This window comes from Boleophthalmus pectinirostris, unplaced genomic scaffold (assembly GCF_026225935.1).
Source record: "Boleophthalmus pectinirostris isolate CB_2022bp ecotype Guang Dong unplaced genomic scaffold, ASM2622593v1 HiC_scaffold_13, whole genome shotgun sequence".
Classification (NCBI taxonomy): domain Eukaryota; kingdom Metazoa; phylum Chordata; class Actinopteri; order Gobiiformes; family Gobiidae; genus Boleophthalmus; species Boleophthalmus pectinirostris.
This window is the reverse complement of record NW_026571036.1, coordinates 17,763,029-17,781,957: the sequence shown is the minus strand read 5'-3', so window position 1 is coordinate 17,781,957 and position 18,929 is coordinate 17,763,029. Positions and strand designations below refer to the sequence as shown.

Below are 18,929 nucleotides of genomic sequence, written 5' to 3'. Positions count from 1 at the left end.
TTAGTATGTAGGGCTGTAGTCTTTGGTCTGGTTGGAGTTTTAGTCGAGTTTAAGTATTTATTTGGGACAACAGCAGGAGCAAAAATCTATGATGTGAAATTAATCTACAGTTTTACATGTAAATACAACCTTTAAAAGTACGTTTCTGTTAAATAGCTGATTGTGCATATTGGAGTTTTGTGAGTGCAGTTTGGGTGAGATCACAGAAGTTTTGAGTTTTTTGCCACGCCCCATTTTAGTTGACTACGCGGTCGAAAAGGCATGTGTTTACCGAGAATGGACCAAGAATTTCTTTTGCCGACTGCAGCCCTAGTAGCTTTGTCATTTAGTGTTTTGTCATTTGCATGTTTGTGAAGTCCAGTTTATATACTTGAACAGTTCTCTTACCTCTTGGGACAAAAGGCTCACTTTTAATTACAGCCAATGAGTTTAAATTGTATTTTAGAAATCATACTTTCAATACTTTTTCATTTGTAACTGAAATCAACATGAATTCAGTCTATTATTTATGTACTGTAAAACATGTAAAGGGAAATTAGACTAATTTAATAATAAGATTTGTGATTCATACTAAAAGACACTGTTGATTTGATTTGCACCAGATATTGTGAGGATGAAGCAGCTCCCATCTCACTGAATTTTTAAACTATATTAATATTATATATATATGTTTTTTGTGTTATTGATTTCAGTAGTAGTTTAGTATTAGTAATGACATTTAAAGTTCAATAATTGCACATTTGTAGCATTTTTTGATGAAGTGATTACCTGCTCGGACAGAGAGCTGCTATACTTCTTGGACATGCGTTTTCTCATGGTCTCTTTAACCGATTTGACCTTCTTGCCCAGTGAAATGCGAGATGTGGTCGGGGACTTGACCACTTCCCTATAAATGGCCTCCTGATCCTTATTCTGTGAAACGAGACATTTCAGCAAATTTAACAGGAGACACGGAAGCTTGACCTGAAAGTTTCTCCTCTTAAAAGTGTCAAAATCTGGACTCACGTTGCCATCGGAGGCAGCGTTGTTGACCACATGGAGCGAGCGGTTGGACAGGTCAAACCCTCCAAAGCTGCACGTTCTCTGCGGGTGAGGAGCGCAAACACAATAGAAAACATCTGTCAATAGCTGTAAGGTCACGTTAGCATAACTCCCCCCATTCACAGACGCTAAAGTTCAACGCACAATGATCCATGCTTGAGACAACACGACAACTCTCATTAAACACAGCACCAATGTAATGTACAGTCATATATGGTGAAGAGGAATAGGGTGAACAGAGAGGAGTGGGGACGATTACAAAACGACTAGACGTGATGTAACATGAGCGACTGAGAAGTCTTTGGTAAAATACTTCAAAATACTGCATTGATCAACCTTTTTACATATTGATGATTTACGTTTGTAGTTTGTAGTGCATTATCTCAATAAAAATATTCACATAACTATACTTTAATAATGGATCAGGAATGTACTAAAGTGTGCCAGTAAATGTCTTGATTGAGGTTCAAGTATCAAAACATAAATAGACCCTAACATTAATCACAAAATGTCATAAATATCACTTAATATTGGACAATATTTTAATTATAGACAATACTCAATATTATAATTTTGAATATCTCAAGTGTGATAAGGCCTGTCATGATAAATACTATATCGACTTATTGTTCATTATATAGTACATAGAACAGTAATTTTTGGGGGTCAATATTTATCATGGGTACTTTTTCTTTGTAGTAGTGGGAAATTTTGGTTATTTTTTTTCCTGGAATATGAACTAAAATTGCACAAATTAACTGAATTCTGTTGCTTATTTATACAGCTCAACAATATTTAACAATATTGTACTTTTAGAATATTTTTTTGGGATAATTCTGTATTATTGTTTAATTAAATATTATAGTTTATTATCAATACTGACTTCATTATTCATATCAACATTGAATTCAAAATTTGTCCCACATCTACCACACTATTAGGAAAAAGGGAAAAAAACAAAAAAAGGATTTCTGTGGAACAATATGACTCAGACAAGAAATATTACGCTACAAAAATGGTCTAGGGTTGATATGTGCTTAGAATATTATTTGGCTTGGTCTAAAATGGCCAAATAATGTGACAAACATAAGGACATAAGGATGTACAGTAGTCACAGAGCGGTACTTAATGAAGCACAGGAGCTGGACCAGCGGAAAGCCACAGAGACAGTTGACATTGACATGCCCGTACACATGTGGCCAAAAGCATTTATATAAATACATATATAGACTTCAATATAGGAGCGAGAACTGGCCTAGAGTCTGCACTGGACAGCTATGCACCATCAGCCATTATCTCCAGTGGAAAGCGTTGCACACAAAGGCAGCGTCGGTCAGACAGTAAAAGATGTCCACAGCTGCTCCCCACATGTCGGCTTCCCAGGACGAAACATGTTTTAAAATCAAATAGGTGATTCTGAAAAGTCGATGGAATGGACATGCAAAAATGTTTTTCAAAATAGTGCTTATAAGCCAAATCATAGAGGCACGGGCCCAAAAACAGAACAAAAAACGTGAGAACAGAAAAAGTGGCTTGGAGGTTCTTTTGGATGGGACTCCGATGACGGCACCACTACACTATGAGGCTCAGGTGCACTCAGAGCTGCAGGACAGCTCCCTCACGGCAACACTTCTCTGTATGTACAACACAATACAGTCAAAGTGTCCCTCTGCCCTATATGCAAAGAGGAGGAGGGGGGTTCAGTTGTGGATGTGTAAGGATGAGCTTGTTGTCAACAGCGAGCCGAGTGTGCTTTTACTCTTAGGGGATGTGACATTTATTAAAGCCGTAAAATCTATTCTGCTACTTGCAAAATTGCACCCCAGTGGGTCTCAAGAGTTTAATGATCCTTTTATATTCAGTCTAAGTAGAAAAGTTTGAAAGCTTAATTCACTTAAAGGTCAAACAAGATGACATTCTCCTGCGGGCGCTTAAGTTTTTAGGACATTAACTACTTCACAGCAGTTGTGTGTGCATGTTTCTTACACAAAGAGTTTATGATCAGGTGTGTTTGAATATGCATGTGTAATATGCATGTGTGTATGGCCTTGTCTAATCACATGAGCTATCCTGCAGCTTTGAAGCACTCGGAGCCCCTCCCACACGAGGCGGTCGACTGGAGCTCGTTTGCCTGGACTCACAGACTTCTGTTGGATGCGTAAGAGCACGCGCTTGGTGCAGCGGTCCACGCTGGCCGCCCACTTCCTGTCGGCCTCACGGTCCTCGTCCAGCAGACAACGGCGCTCGGCGCGGCTCAGGGTCACGGGCCGCACCAGCTGGGCCCAGTTCAGATGACCGTACAGACTCCGCTCCACCACATACGTGATGTTGAGCTCACTGACCGCTGTCCGGCCACGCAGCCGGCGAGAGGGAAATGCCCAGCCCCCCGTCCCACAGCCAAAGCCTTTGGACTTGGTGACCTCACAGCGGGCAGGAGAGGAGGGGGTCACGGGGAGAGGGGGTGCTGGGTTCTTGTTGCGAGAGCGCTGGTAAAGAAGGTGCTTAGTAGAATATGCGTAGTTTGGGTCTGGTTTGCGGTGCGTCCAGCTGCCATGTTTGGGTTGGTGCTTTGGGCTGCTCTGAGGGCTGTTCTCCAGGGAGATGAGGAGGCGGGATTGGGGGTGTGGTTTGGGGCGGGGCTTGGTCAGGCCATAGTAGGCATACAGGGCTTCGTTGGTACTTACCCCATGGGAGATGGAGCTGAGTGCTTTCCTCATCTCTCCGTCCGTGGTGGAGCGCGACAGTTTCCCCTCGTCGTCCAGGCCACAGCCATCCAGCTCGGAGAAGGACGAGCCGCTGCCCCCCACACCCGAGATAGAGCCCAGGCCCCCAGAGCCCAGAGGGGTCCTCCTGGGGGGTCGAATGAGCCCGTGGGTGCTGGAAGACTTACTAAAGGTCTTAACAAGCCTGTGCCCTGACCAGGTGTCCAGGCTACTGGATGAAGGGGAGGTGGTCAAACTGTCTGAGTCCCCATCCAGAGACAGCTGGTCCTGCAGGAGTGAGGGCAGAGAGGCGTCCTGGGAGGGAGGGGGCTTCTTTAAGACCCCAGTGTACAGGGCTGCGTTGTCCTCACACGTGGGTGTCGACTCGAGATTCAGGAAATCTGAAAAGTGATACAAAGAACAGAAGAATTTGATTGTCTGTAAGAATGTAACAACTATTCTCCTTCAGCACATTATTCTCATAGCTTGACAGATGCACCAACCTTCGGATCCATGTTTCTTTCCATCTTCGACTTTGATGAGCTTTTTCCTGACTCGGCGTGTGGAGTTTACGAGCTTGTGAAGCCGTTTGAACTTCACTGAGTCCTCTGACTGCTCATCATCTGACTGCTCTCGAGACTGGAGGGGAGACCAGACACAGTGTGAAAAAAGACCATTTACACACAGACATTTACAAGGACGACGAATGTATCAAAGAAAAACACATTTTAGTGGAGACATGGGTCTTTGTTTAGGATGGGGCTGAAGTTAGTGAGGTGAGAAGTGGTGATGGGAGGAACTGTGAATGCAAAATCAGGCAAAACAACAACCCAACATGACTGCTTCATTTTTAATTCTGGGTTGAAACAGTTCTTAAACAAGTCAAGTGGAAAATAGACAGAATAATTACATTTCCAACAAAACCCGCATCCCCAAACACGTGAGCGCTTTTTCAGACAATCATATCACACATCCAGCAGAGCCCCAGAGCACAGCAGACACGAGCAGCACATGTGGCTCCACTAGGGCCTATGACAGCGCCGGTCTGGAACAAGCCACTGTCATTATCACGCAGTCTAAATAACTTCATTTGTTTCTCCCAGGTTTCCACGGTAACAGGGCTTCTCCGGTCACACACTGGCAGCCATGTGTTTTTGAGGTCGATGGGGTATATTTTTCCAGTTAATATGTAGCTTTCTCGTCCAGGTCAAGAGCAAAATGCAGTTTAAGTTGAAATAAAAGCCCCAGACCTGGCAACGCGCGCTGCTGACATATAGTGAAGTGATGTTAACTGCGGCTGTGTTGTAATACAAATACATGTTGACTCGCAAAGGCACTCAGCCACTTTATAACTCAGGCTTAACTTTGCCAATTGGTACTTATCTCAGATGAGGGAAGAAAAACATTAATCAAAGCACCAAAGCATGGGCTCACGAGAGAGGCCTGTTTTTGAAAAGTGCGTGACAATCTTGTTTTTTTTTTTACTTTTTCCATTGACAAACATGACCCTCTATTTGGGTTCACTGTAAACACAAATATATGCCACTACTTGAAACTCTGAAAGAAAATTACATGTTTCAGTACCAAGTAGTAGCGATGGTGGCAAAAATCATAAGTCTGGTTTTTATTTTTTTATTTATTTAATTTATTCAATATGGACATAGCAATTACCCTGGACAAGACCAGATTATTTGACTCATACTTGAAAACTATTATATTTATACTGTCAAAATGAACCTGTAAACAGAGAACACACCTACTCTGTTTATTAGAAAAGTGCTCCAATATTCAAGTGTCACAACAGTCTGAACAGAAGATAATAAAATCTAATTTAAAACATCTGTAATTGAACACTGTTATAATTGAAACCACGATTTTTAATGCAAAGGATTTTTTTTAGGTTTATCAGGTTAATGTATTATCACATTAAGTCAACTCAGAACACCCCCTATACTCTGACTTATGCCTACTACATACCAAGTTTGTGAACAATATACAAAATGTTCAAATGTCTCTTTTTATAGAACTAGCGCACACACACACACACACACATACACACACAGTTACTATTAGCCCCAGAGAGTTTTAATGGCAGAAGAGAGGGTCAGAACCATATGCTTAAAATGTAAATTAACCTGAATGAAAAGTTAGAATTGCACACAACACAGACATTTATAAGGCACTTTGTTTTGTTTCGACTGCAGCTCCTCCTCCTGAGAGACAGACAGAAGTAATGGGAGGGAAGCGAAAGTGACAGTGATATACAAGCTGTGACTAGGGCCAGAGACAAGCATCCATGCAAATGTCCACATTACTGCATAGTATACACAACAAGTGAAGAGGCTATCAATCAAACCCCAAAATAAAATACACCTTAAATAGCCTTAGGACAGCCTGAACAAAGATCTAAAAATGAAAGTGCTTGATAAGAATGATTCAGGCTTAGGTACTATTTCTACTGTTATCTAAAAAAAAACAAAAAACATCTTTAATATTCAAAATGCTCTGTTTTTTGTTTTGTTTTTCTCAGAGCTGGAATCATGTAAATGATTTTAGTGAAGGTATATGGAGTTTAAAAACACAGTGGAGCACTTCCTGTATTCCACATGACATCACAAGGTGGAACAGAGTGTTTTCTGAGAGAAGAACTAAAAGAGAAAATATGCAGGGTTTTTGTGTTAAACATGCATGAATGAAAAAAAACACAACCCCAGATGTTTTTGATGAGGAAACATTATAACATCAGAAAATAGCGTAATATGGGCCCTTTAAGTAGCTACAAAGTCTGAAGCACTCTTAATTTTAGCTGTCTTTTAATTATGAATTGAGGATAATTTACCACAACAACCAACTTATTTGCAATGACAAACAAAATCAAAACTAAATTGAAAACATGCTACTTACATTTCAGATAGAAAGCTACGACACCATCACCACGACCACCCATAAAAACTCATCAGATCCATAACAATCCATTAACAACTTATGCATGCGCTCCCCGAAATCGTATGTGCAGCCTCTAGTGTGCATTCAGCTCTGAGGAATGAGAGACAGTGGAGGTGCCGTGGCGCAGTGGGCCAGCAGAGAAAAGGCGTGCTGTGCTTGGAGAACAATCCTTGCATTTGAGCTCCGTGACCCCACCGTGACCCCCACAACGCTAATGTCCCACGGAGGAATGCAATGAAAGCGAGCGCCAGGCCTGTACTGTATATATCCTACTTATAGGATACTTACAATGACTCTGGTAAATTCTGTTCAAACAAGGGCAGACAGTATGTGACACTATTAGGAATATTTTAGGAGCTAGGGGATGTCCTCAGGCGAAGGATGGATTCTCTTTCTCCTTTTTTTTCCTTTTCTTTCCTTCTTTTACATGTGTTGCAGTCTCCAAGGGCCAAACTATGTGTTACTAACAACAATGCGGCTACAGTGAAGTTAACTTTGTCTGTGCAGAAAGAAGAAGAAGCCCCGACTGAAGGATCTTTGAATGCTCACAACAGGATGTGAGGGGCTAGCGGCAGAATGAGGGGAAGTGTAGAGTTAACGGATGAATCAGGAATCCAATCTCCACATTATAATACAAAGTGACAAGAAGAAAGTTGAAATTAAGTTCTGCATAAGATAATTTATGAAATTTCCATATCAAAGGAAATGGCTAATTGCACTGAAAGACTGCCAGCTTTAAAACTACTGACAAAGTAAAACTGTCTAATAAAGTAGACCAAAGTTACGCTGTGAAACTGTGGACATTAAAGGGCCCATATTACACTGTTTGTTGATCTTTGTTATAATGTTTCCTCATCACAAACCTGCAGCTATGTTTTGTTTCTTTCACAGATGTTTAACACACAAATCCTGCATATTTAAGCCAAGTTCTTCTCTCAAACAGAAAACACTCTGTTCCACCTTCTGATGTCATGTGGTAATACAGGAAGTGCTCCACTGGGTTTTAAAATCCATTCACCTTCACTAGAATCATTTGGATGAGTTGAGCCCTGGATTTGCTAATCTCTATTGAACTAAAGGTAAAAGGCTGTTAACTTGAAAACTACCACTTCATGACATCACAAGTTGGAACAGAATTTTGAGCAACATTTTGAGCTTTGGAGATGTAGACAGACTAATAAAAAAGATTACTAAAACATGTGAAAATGAAACAAAACACAACTCCAGGTATGTTTTTGAGGAGGCAGCATATAACATATAACATGGCTTAAAACCCCTGAGAGTCATTTTACATAATATAGGACCTTTAAGTGAGGAAAAGTGTAAAAAAAAAAAAAAAGAAAAAAAAAGTGCTTTTTATGGTGTTAAAACCAAACGAGCACACAGTTAAACGAAGGAAAAAAAAAAAAAAGTGAGTCATTCTTCAAAATTGCTTCATATTTGCATCATGCTTGGAATGCGTGAGTTTGAATAAAGCGACTTCCTGTTGTAAAAAAAAGTGGGTCAGTCTATGGGATAGTGTTATTTTAGTAAAAGATTCCCACATGATGCCAAACAGCGGAGTGTAAGGTTAATGAAAAATGGCAATGGCTGAAACTTTTCCAATCTGCATCAGGAGTGACCTCAATTAAGTATGGGAAAGTTATGTATAAAAACAAACAACCACAGAAGACAAGAAAAAAATATACATTCAGTATTTAAAGAAGAACAATCTAAAACATTTCAGAAAAAAGTGCATTTAAACTGATTTGGTTCAACTGTCCACATTTAAAAGATGTTGAAACAAAAATACTGAGAGGAGTTAGAAAGAAATGTTCAAAAAAGTATGTCTTCAAGATTAATCACAACCAAATGGAAATACCAAATTGAATTGACATAATCTGCACATCGTAAAGACTGCTAAATATTTTACAAATTATTAAATATGCTGTCGTATTCTGAATAAAACTCCTAACCCCGTAGTTTAGATCTGTACAGACATGTTCTGAAATGTGACTACTGTATTTGCTTGTCAGTTTATATTTTTTGTCATTTCTTCTGGACGAGTTTAAAATATGAACTTAGAACAGAATCCTATTAAAACATAAACTGCAAAACGAATCACAATTACAATGCTTGTCAGAATAATCACAGTTAGAAATTTCTCCCAAAATCATGCAGTCCTATAAAAAAATTAAACACAAAAAGTTTGGAAAAAGACGTTCAGAGTGTCATAGGATATTACAGTACTTCCCACTTTGGCAAACAGCAACACACGTAAGCAGCAGTTTCTTTAGCCTATTCCAGATTGTCATACAATGTTTGACTGCCATTCACACACCATCACACATCACAATGCAGGGCTCCTCCTGGCTGATTGCGGGTGAGAGTGGTTGGTGACATACATGAGGTAGCAGCACAGGGCGGGGCAGGCGTACTTACATCACAGGTGGAGGACTGGTTAAGAGCAGGTGCTGTAGATCCTTCAGTCCCCTCGGCAGTGTCATGGCTGCCGGACTGTTTGTTGCGCTCATACTCCTTCAGCTACAGGAGAAGAAGAGTTTAGAGAGGTAGAGGAAGAGGGCGGGACCACCACTCTCACCAAAGCAGAGTCCGATCATGTGTTCATGGACTGAGAAGGCACGCGGTCGTGTAGACAATGAAACTGGGGATGTAATGGTGCAAGATATGTACATGTACTTGATATGTACTTGATATGGCAGTTATAATTACCTTAGGACATATGATGATAGTCATTTTGTATGAGTGATTGATTTAGATTCAAAGGTACAATATAAGGTTAGATCAATTTGGAAAATGGCATGACGCATTAACTTAAGATGGTACTTGATTTCGATTAATGGTAAAAATGGAACACCAACTTTTTTGTTTTTAAGTGTTTATTTTTTATTGTATTATTTTTGTAAAGTACACTTATGTCTATGGAATTTTTTTTGAAAACAGCCAATTTTGTTCTGCTCTACTTTGAAATGGCCATGGATTTCTCTGTGATGAAAAATTAAGACTATTGCTATAGCGATTCAATATATTAAACACTAAACGGTCATAAAAATTGTGTCCGTATGAGAAAAAAAGTGTTGTAAAAGTCAGTTTAAGGCCAAAGAAATTTAATTCATTTGAATATTTTCAAGAGCCTGGTGATACTTTGATAGCCAGCAGACACACACCCATAAATGTGAAAACCAAATAGTGAAAAAAGACATAAAACTATCCACAAGAGCTGATCTTTGATTGTCTCAATGTGATTCGTTTGACAATGTGTCAATCAAAATCAGGGCCACAGATTTCAGCCGACAGGAGACTGAATGATAGATCGGCATTGTGGAGAGCAGCACCAACGCTGTGAACGCCCAGGACAAAGATATGATTACTCACAAAAAGCCAAAAGAAAGAAACATTCCCATTCATTCTACATCAAATGAATGACGGACAGAAAATTAAAAGTGTACAAAAGCCAAATAAGATCCATCGTCACTATACAGAAAAGAACAGCTACGCCCAGGAACACATGTGTCTCACCACATGGAGCTTTTTCTGACAAATCAAAGACAAATGACTTGAAGCAACACACCCACACACACAGGCTTTCAAATCCCAAATCCCCTAAACCTAGAAGCACTAGTCAAAAGCACTATTCAGCTCAACATTTCTGCATTTAAAAAGACAATGCTGGTTAAACAGAATGGCCTTGTGGTGTTAGTATGAGTCAGTTGTTTTAGTAAGCAGAAGGTAATGGGAAATACAGTCATTGAAGTAGAGGTAAGATAGAGTAATACTATGATATAAGTAGAAAGCATGTGATCCAGGAAGGAAGGGAGAGGGAGGAAGCCATGACAGTTTTTCCTACCCGTGCCAGCGCTTCTTCTACCGTAATCATCTTCTCTTTCACCATCATCATGAGCTGGATGCGCTCCTCATCGCTCATGGTGATCTCGCTCGCCACGTAGCCAATGTCCTCTCCTACGGCAACAAAAGGTCAAAGGTCAGCTATGGGACTAAATGTGCAGGGTGAAGTTTGAGAGTGTTTAAGAACCTTTAGATGTCTGACGGGCGACAGGTTTGTGCTGGGACTTGCGGAAGTTTTGCCAAAATGATTTGTTTTTCTTCTTGTTGTCCCATTTACCTGCAGGAAACAAACAGTAAGAGCTATGAGTATATAAGGGAACAAAAGCATCACCCACTTAAGATAATTACTGTAAATAATATCAGTTTATATCTTGGATCCCGTATAAAAAAGCAGATGACATTTTTGAAATCCATGAGAAATGTGCTAAAACATAAATAAGTGTGTTAGCTGAGGTTAAATTATTGCATAAAAGTGATTTAATAGCAAATGAATGTCAAAATTGTCTTTTTTATTTTTCATTTCAAGGTTATTATTAATAGTTTGCTGTTAAAATATTAGAATAACATTTACTGCATTACAGTTTAAACATATAACAATGACTATTTGAATATTTTTTTGTGATTGTATGTTTCCTTTCCTCCTGCTGTTGTTGAACTTTGTATTACAACACTGTACTTTTCTCATGGTGGGACAAATAAAGGTTATCTCATCAAAATATAAGAACAACAAATTGTCAATATCAATTTCACTGTAATTATTCAATGTGTTTTGTATTTTATATATAATTAATATCCCCATTACCTCCAGATCCATCTTCTGAACTGGACTTGTGCAGTGGCATCCTAAAACAGAAAAGAAGACATTATTTATTGCATATAAACATTTTTAAGGGTACACTTTTGTATTTCCACCACTTGGGGTCAGTAGTGGAGCTCAAATCATGTCTGTGCAGGCTCCAGAGGCTTGAGAGGGAGAAGTAAGAGATGGGCTAAAATAACATCTTTCTGCTTAACTTAAGGCTAAGCTAAACATGTTGGTAATATTAAGTAAATATTTAAAATAAATCAAAACGGAGGAAGGCGTGTGGGCAGATATGTGATGAGACGAGCAGAAATGGTAAGCACAAGTGGGCGGAGAAACCACTGTGCGAACTCAGCCAATTTGAGTTTCCACTTTAGTTGACAGAAAGACAGTCATGGGGAAGAAATGATGGAAAAATAAAAATATAACTGCTAACATGTCTGACAGCTCTAACAAGAACTTCACAGCATCTCATAAAAAAGTAATACAGTATATGAACTACCTCCGTATATACTCTCTTGACTTGACTTTAGAGTCTTGGATGAGACCAGAATAACTTCAATAGCAGTCTGGCTCATATAAAAATATAGGGGCAGGGTACGCTCCAGTGGGTTTATCTTCAAAGGCAAAGTTACTGTGAAGAACTTTGATATTGCAGTAGGAGAAAGTATAGATTTTTTTCAGATGGCTGTAGGGTCTTTGAGTTCAAACATATGCTACAACATTGTTAGTCCTTGTTAGTTTCAATAGTCTACTTGTTGATGATAAAAATATTAACGTTGGCAGAAACTTTGGGCCTTAAAAAAATTCAATTTGGATTTTCTTTGGTTAGAAATTTGCGCAAGAGATTTACTCATTCACATGGGGGGCTAGGGATGTCAAAAATATCAAAAATCTGATACTAATCGATGCTAAAACTAGTGTTGATTTCTATTTTTATCATCATCGTGGTATCAGAATTAGTACTGAGCATATTCCTTAGTACTGAATTACTACTGAATTAGAAATTTTAGTTTCATGACAACACTAACAGCGGCATTTATAGTTACGTACACCACTACACCAAACACTAATGGTTGAAAGAACTCGCAAAATCCACAACCACAAAAATGTCAGGAAGGCTAGTCACTCTGCCACCACCATTTCATTCCAATACAGTCACCTAAAATCAATAATTCACAGAGGGCATATCTTTAAATGCGTGCCCAGTTGAGACGCTGAGGGATCTATTAAGTATCCCCTGTATTCATCAATAAGTATCTATGGTAAACAAAATAAAAGATCACATCCACATCCAATTATACGTCTAAGAATTCATGCATTTTAGTTAGTCCAATCACAACCCATTGGGGACATACTGGTGCAGTTTAAAGCCCTGGCTGCCATGGCAACATAATGATATGCTAATTGAATGTAGGCCTGTATGGCTCCTCGCCCCCCTCCCTCCCTGATCGGCTAGGCTAAGGGGACACGCTAAGGCTAATTCAAGAGAGTCAATGGAGAGAGAGCAGCATAATGCCCCCTCCCTCTACCCCTCCATCCTTCCATCCTTCCATGCTCTATAAATTAAGCTCACACTGGCATAGACATAGTTCAGAATGTCTTTGTGTAGGAGCCTGGCAACTTAATTGGTTTAACCTTAAAATCTGTAGCATGGCTTCCTTTGCACTTGGCCGGCCTGCATTGAGAGTAGGACAGTAAAAACACTATCTCATTTGCATAAGAGGGTAGCTGTCTATGTGAGATAATATGCAAAGCTACATTTTACCTTTGGCTGAACTCATGTAGAGGAGGTGGTAGTGACTAGAACTGTGGCATGGTTCAGCAGAAACATCAAGGGACGCTACGGCTTTGATCTTATTAAATTTCATTATTTTTAATTGAAAAAAAAAAAAAAAAGATGAAATGAGAAAAAGGATGGTGTAATGTTTAGTCTTGTATTTCTTTTTGGCTATTATTGTTGCAATTAAAGATACCATCTGCAGTTAGATTAGCTGATCCACACGTTGTATTCTCAGATATTACAATGGTTGCGTCGCCTTGAACCTCCTCCTCAGAGCGTCTGCATCAGCCAACGTGCACCTCCGAAATTTTGTAACTACCCACCGAACCGACATGGCCAACAAGGGAAAGTAATGAAGACAATAAGGGCTGTGATTGGTCCTCTCTACATCCGCTCTACAGACATTTCCAGTACTCCGCTTTCCCGCTTCATTTTGTATACACGAACGTCATTTTTAAATCCTAGCCTCCTAGTGTTGTGGCGGTGAATTACTTTGCAGCGCATAGACCTCGACAAGGCAACGGCAGCAGTGTGCGTTGAGTCGACGCAACTATAAAATGGCCTTGATAGTGCGCCAGCTTTAGCCTGACAGAAGAAGAACAGAAAGCACAGGTGAGTCTGAAAAAAGGCCATCTACTGGTAAAAAAAATAAAAATAAACTTGCAGATGGTGGCTTTAATGATGTCATGTAACATTAAAAAAAAACAAAACAAAAAAAACTTTCCTACTGTAATTTTTAGGGCTGCAGCGATCCAGCTTTTTCAATTCTAATACAGATTCCAATACTATAGCTTTAAGTATCTGCCGATATTCAATATTAACTGATACAAGCGCAGAGACTGAAAACTGCATTTATTTCTTTGAGACAAAAAAACTGATCCATGTGTTACGGACGTGTTATTTATGTTTGTATAAATAAATTTTACTTCATGAGTTTTATTACATCAGTGCATATGTCAAATTAAGATATCAGCTGAAAGTATATTTGGAAGCCAATATCTGTACCTTAAAAAGTAACAGATCGGTGCACCCTAATGATTATTCAGGAGTGTCACATTTAGAATAAACTACTGATGCATCTAGTATTATTTAATCTTAACATTACTGATAACAAAAGACTTAAAATAGCTTAAAACGAAAAGTACTGAGGGGTAACAATACTAACACATGAGTCACTTCTTAGCTCAACCTCATGTGACAAAACGCCCAGGAAACACGACCAAACTGCACGCTAACGAATGTATGACAGCTGTTTCTGGTCTATTTTGGTAGGAAAGTAAAACTCCGCTTGGGGTTAATTTTGACATTCTAGTTCATGCTCAACACCTGGACTGAAGTGACGCAGTGAGAGCCCAGAGACAATGAGAGGCAGTGACCCTGTGGCACAGCAGAGGGATGAGCAAGACTGAGGTCAGAGAGGAGGTCACAGGGAGGGAAGACATTCATCATTACACAGGGAAATATCACCTTCTACGAGTACTATAGTACTGCGGACATATTTATGCTTTGGGGAAATAACGGGCTTGAAAAATGATTCACTGAGGAGGGATAAAGCAAAGACCTCACAAAGCTACAGTTATTTATTAAAGGTTCTATATTACGCAAAATCCAGAATTGACTCTTGCAAGCTTTAAGTCATGTTATAATGTTATTTCCTCATCAAAAACATACTTGGAGTTGTGTTTTGTTTCATTCCCACATGTTTAAATTCTGAACTAAATCTGGATTCAACCAGTGTGAAGCCAAGAACAAGACTAAACCAGGATAGAAAAGTTAAATTCAATAGTGTGGAACATTCCAGGTGAACTCCCCACCATGAGTAGCGTATATTTAAAGGTGCATTGTGCAGCATTTCTGGTGGAGGGTCCATCAAATGCTTTTCTCCATGGAGATGCTATTGCTTTGTCTGGTATTAAACCTTTCAATCTTCATGGAGACCAAAACAGACCAATTTTTCTAGGTATTTTTTGAGCTATAAAACCACCTGTAATTGAATAAATGCAAGAGGTAGAGTTGTTTAATGTCATATTATGGAACATTCCAAGCAGAGCAAGAACATATCCATAGAAACAGGCATGTGCACCATCAAAACACAAACTACTGAACTAAATCTCAGTGGGATATAAGCTACTATTTCTGTGCACGTTTCATTTTGTTGCTGTGCTGTCAAATTGCAATTCTCAGTTTAATTCAAATCAACAGCCTCTTTACAAGTTAACTGTGCAGATGATAAGTTCTTAGCCCCAAAATATATTGTTCCAGCTTTCATATATTGAATGCTAAGTTGATGTGGTAATTATTATTGTGACGAGTCTATGCATATGTATTAATCCAGCGCAATTATGAACTCAGTAGTCTGCCACTCCCTTACCCCTTCCCCATCCACTTATGTTGTTGATGTCTGTTAATGTATGCTCCTTTCTGTCCTTGTAAGTTGTTTGTGATGGTGTGTTTAGAAATAAAAAAAAAAACTGTCTTGCTAACAGACCAAGAATCCAGCGGAAACTACCAAACACCATTCTATAAGGATATTTGCACATTAAAAGTCCTATATTATGTAAAATTAACTTGTGAGCCTGAAGTTGTGTTTTGTTTCCCTTTATTATTAGTCTGCCTGTGCTTCCAAAGCTCACAATGCTCTGTTCCACCTTGTGATGTCATGAAGCGGTAGTTTTTCAAGTTTTTTTTCTTTCAGTTTTAGTTCAGTAGAGATGATCAGTTCCTGAGCTGAAATGATTCTAGTGAAGGTGAATAGAGTGGAGCACTTCCTGTGTTTTTAAACTCCATTCATGACATCACAAGGTGGCCTAAATAAGCAGGGTTTGTGTGTTTGACATATGTGAATGAAACTAAACACAACTCCAGGTTTTTGATGAGGAAACAGCATTATAACATGGATCAGAAAATAGTGTACTATGGGACCTTTAACCAGTATGACTAACCAAACTTTGCAGTGTGATAGAAAACTTATCTTAAACTTTGTCATTTGACCCATTTGTCACCCAGTGCTGATCATCTGGGAGCCTGTTTGCACAAGAATGCTTGCGGGTAAAAACAACAAAATATTTTATTGGAAGTGCCTTTCGTTTTTGGTGCTTAAAAACACAAAATCCAAAACCACCCTCCAGAATGGAAAAGTTGAATACGTTCCGCCGTAGCGTTTCCATCTACACTGCCCAAGACGCAACACTCTGGTCAGATCTGTTCATGTCGCGTACACGTTTATGTCACATACATCACCACCTAGCATCACCACCTGGCATGCATACCCAATCAAATTCCACACACTTTTGCATCACCGTATGCACAGAGATTTCCTCCCGAAAACACTTGTCTAAACGTGGAATAAAAAGTGAAGACGCAATGCCACTTTTGCGTCTTCTGTTCAGACTGTCATCATATAAACGTAGCCTGGGTTAAGAGTATCTAGCTCAAAGATTGACCTACATGTCACACATTTTAGGTAGAAGTACAAACTGAAGTCCCCAGAGGAAACCCACACAGACACAATGCTGGAAGTCTCCCCATGTTAGACTTAACAGGCTCCACTGTTAAACTCCACAATCACCTCCTTGTATTATTCTTTCATCAAGTCCCATTTACTGCTGTTGGTAACTACACTGATAAGCCTGCGGTAGTCCCCGGCAACAATACCAACCAATCAATCAACCTTCAAAACAGGAAGTCCCCCGCTTGAACCCTAAAAGCCTTCTGTCATCGCCTGCCCCATTAACACTGCTATGCCCACGTTCTGCCAACAAACTCACAAAGAAGGGCTGGCAGTACCAACATGGCAGAGACTATAGGTCCCGAGGGTGCTATTGTCCTATGGCGAGGTGGTGAGGGGGTGAACGCAGGAGAGGTTGAGGTATGTTTTAAAGGACTTGTCTATCAGTCTGACTCTGCATGATAAATCTGTATACCTGAGGCCCATTCACGGAGAGGGGGACAATAGAGCGGGACTATGGCGGAGGAGAAAAGGAGCCAGTGAAAGATGAACTGACGGGGGAAGGGAGATGTAGTCCTCGGGCATTAAATTGGAGCGCATAAATTTTAAAAGAAGTGCCACATAAAAATGGACTTTGTGAACAGGCTCGTAAAAAAAAAAAAAAAGTGGGAGAAGGGTGCGGTTTCATTATAGAAAGAGGAGAGTTGTCTTTTAGCACTGCTTTTTTAAAAGTTTGAGACGTTAACATAAAACAGTGTTCGTTTTAGTAGTGTATACAATATAAGATCAAATTACCGTTCCTGTAGCTTTCAGAAAATCATTTTGGTATGAGAGATTTTAGTCATTTTTGTAAGAACAAATGTTAGTCTTTAATCTATATTCCAAAGTAGGGATGTAACAATACATTAAATATTGTGATATCGTATCGTCAAAGTTCTCACAATAATATTGTGGACCATCACAATATATCGAATTACAAGTCTCTTTGCTTAAATTAAGAGATATCGTGCAACAATAGCTAAGAAAAGACAAAGGGAACTACATAGACCATGATCCTTTGCTCCATTTCAGTGCAGACTACACGAAGAAATAACAGTTCTGAGCACTTTTCAGTCTTAGTTCTTTGAATTAAGTCTTGTCAAGGCATTTTAAGAGGAAAAAGTAGCATATTAACAGTTTTGTTAGCCTCCACAAAATATCAATAAATAAACGGTACAATAAATATCGTACCATGAGATGTATATCGTGAAAACATTGTACCAAGATATTTGGATATTGTTACATCCCTAATCGTGAGCCTCACCATCATATTGTGAGCTTTCCCACGGTATCGCAATAAATATCGTACTGTGAGCTTCATACCGTGACGATATTGTATCGTGAGATTTGAATATCGTTACATCCCTGTTACAAAATTTAAATGTAGAGATGCCATATTCATTACGTTTATGTTATACAGAGTAGCGCTGTGGCAGAGTGGTTAGACCTGCCTTCAAAACAATGGGTTGATCTCTGGGCTAACTATAATGCCAGCATGTTGTCTCTTTCCTCTGTTAATAACTTTAACAGTGTAACTTTTTGGTTGGGGGTCCATCACCTGCTTGTTTCCATGGATGTGTCATTGCTCTACCTGCAATATTCCACAATATGATATTAGACAGCTCTACCTTACATTTATAGAACTACATATGGTTTTATAGCTTAAAAATATCTATAAAAACAGGTGTTCTGACTGACAGTGACATTTCCTCTCCACAAACCTGATCTGTCACTTGGTCTGCTTTGGTCTCCTTCAATTTAAAAAAGGTTTAATGCCATACCGTGAAACATTCCAGATAGAGCAATAACATCTTCATGAAGTTTCAAGATCTGAGCAAACGCAAATGTTAGTCTTAAATCTATATTACAAAGGTATAGTGTAGAGATGCCACATACATTGCGTTTGTGTTATACGGAGTTACACTGTGGCAGAGTGGTTAGCCCTGGCCTCAAAACAATAGGTTGATCTCTGGGCCAACTATAATGCCTGCATGTTGTCTCCTTACACTGTTAATACCTTTGCATAGGTAGTTAATTTACCATGTAACTTTTCCTGTATGGGATCTGCTTTTTAAAATCTTTTATCTACTTTTCTATCTTGTGTCTTATTCAGTTGCAAGTGTTTTATAGAAAAAAGCAGCCTTGCAACTCATTGGATCTGACCTAAATATACTGTCGTCACCTGGCTGTCTTCCAGAAGAATATGTTTAATAATGTACTGTGAAACATTCCTGTCAAAACATCTCCATGGTGACAAGCAGATAGTGGACCAGAAAAGTTAAACAATGCAGTTTTAAAACATTAAAGTGCACAAGAAACTTT

At 39.3% G+C, this 18,929-nt stretch overlaps 1 protein-coding gene across 2 annotated transcripts in view; it reads right to left on the bottom strand.

Annotated features, from left to right (window-relative positions):
* The window catches only part of sash1a (SAM and SH3 domain containing 1a), a 262,733-nt gene that overhangs the window by 16,128 nt on the left and 227,676 nt on the right, over positions 1-18,929 (bottom strand). For both annotated transcript variants that reach the window (XM_020918832.2, XM_020918908.2), the window contains exons 5-12: positions 11,338-11,378; positions 10,723-10,812; positions 10,537-10,649; positions 9,111-9,212; positions 4,247-4,382; positions 3,726-4,144; positions 1,006-1,083; positions 769-912 (exon numbers count right to left, since the gene is read on the bottom strand). In XM_020918832.2, the coding sequence (XP_020774491.1) occupies positions 769-912; positions 1,006-1,083; positions 3,726-4,144; positions 4,247-4,382; positions 9,111-9,212; positions 10,537-10,649; positions 10,723-10,812; positions 11,338-11,378 (1,123 nt within the window). The remainder of the gene's footprint in view (positions 1-768; positions 913-1,005; positions 1,084-3,725; positions 4,145-4,246; positions 4,383-9,110; positions 9,213-10,536; positions 10,650-10,722; positions 10,813-11,337; positions 11,379-18,929) is intronic.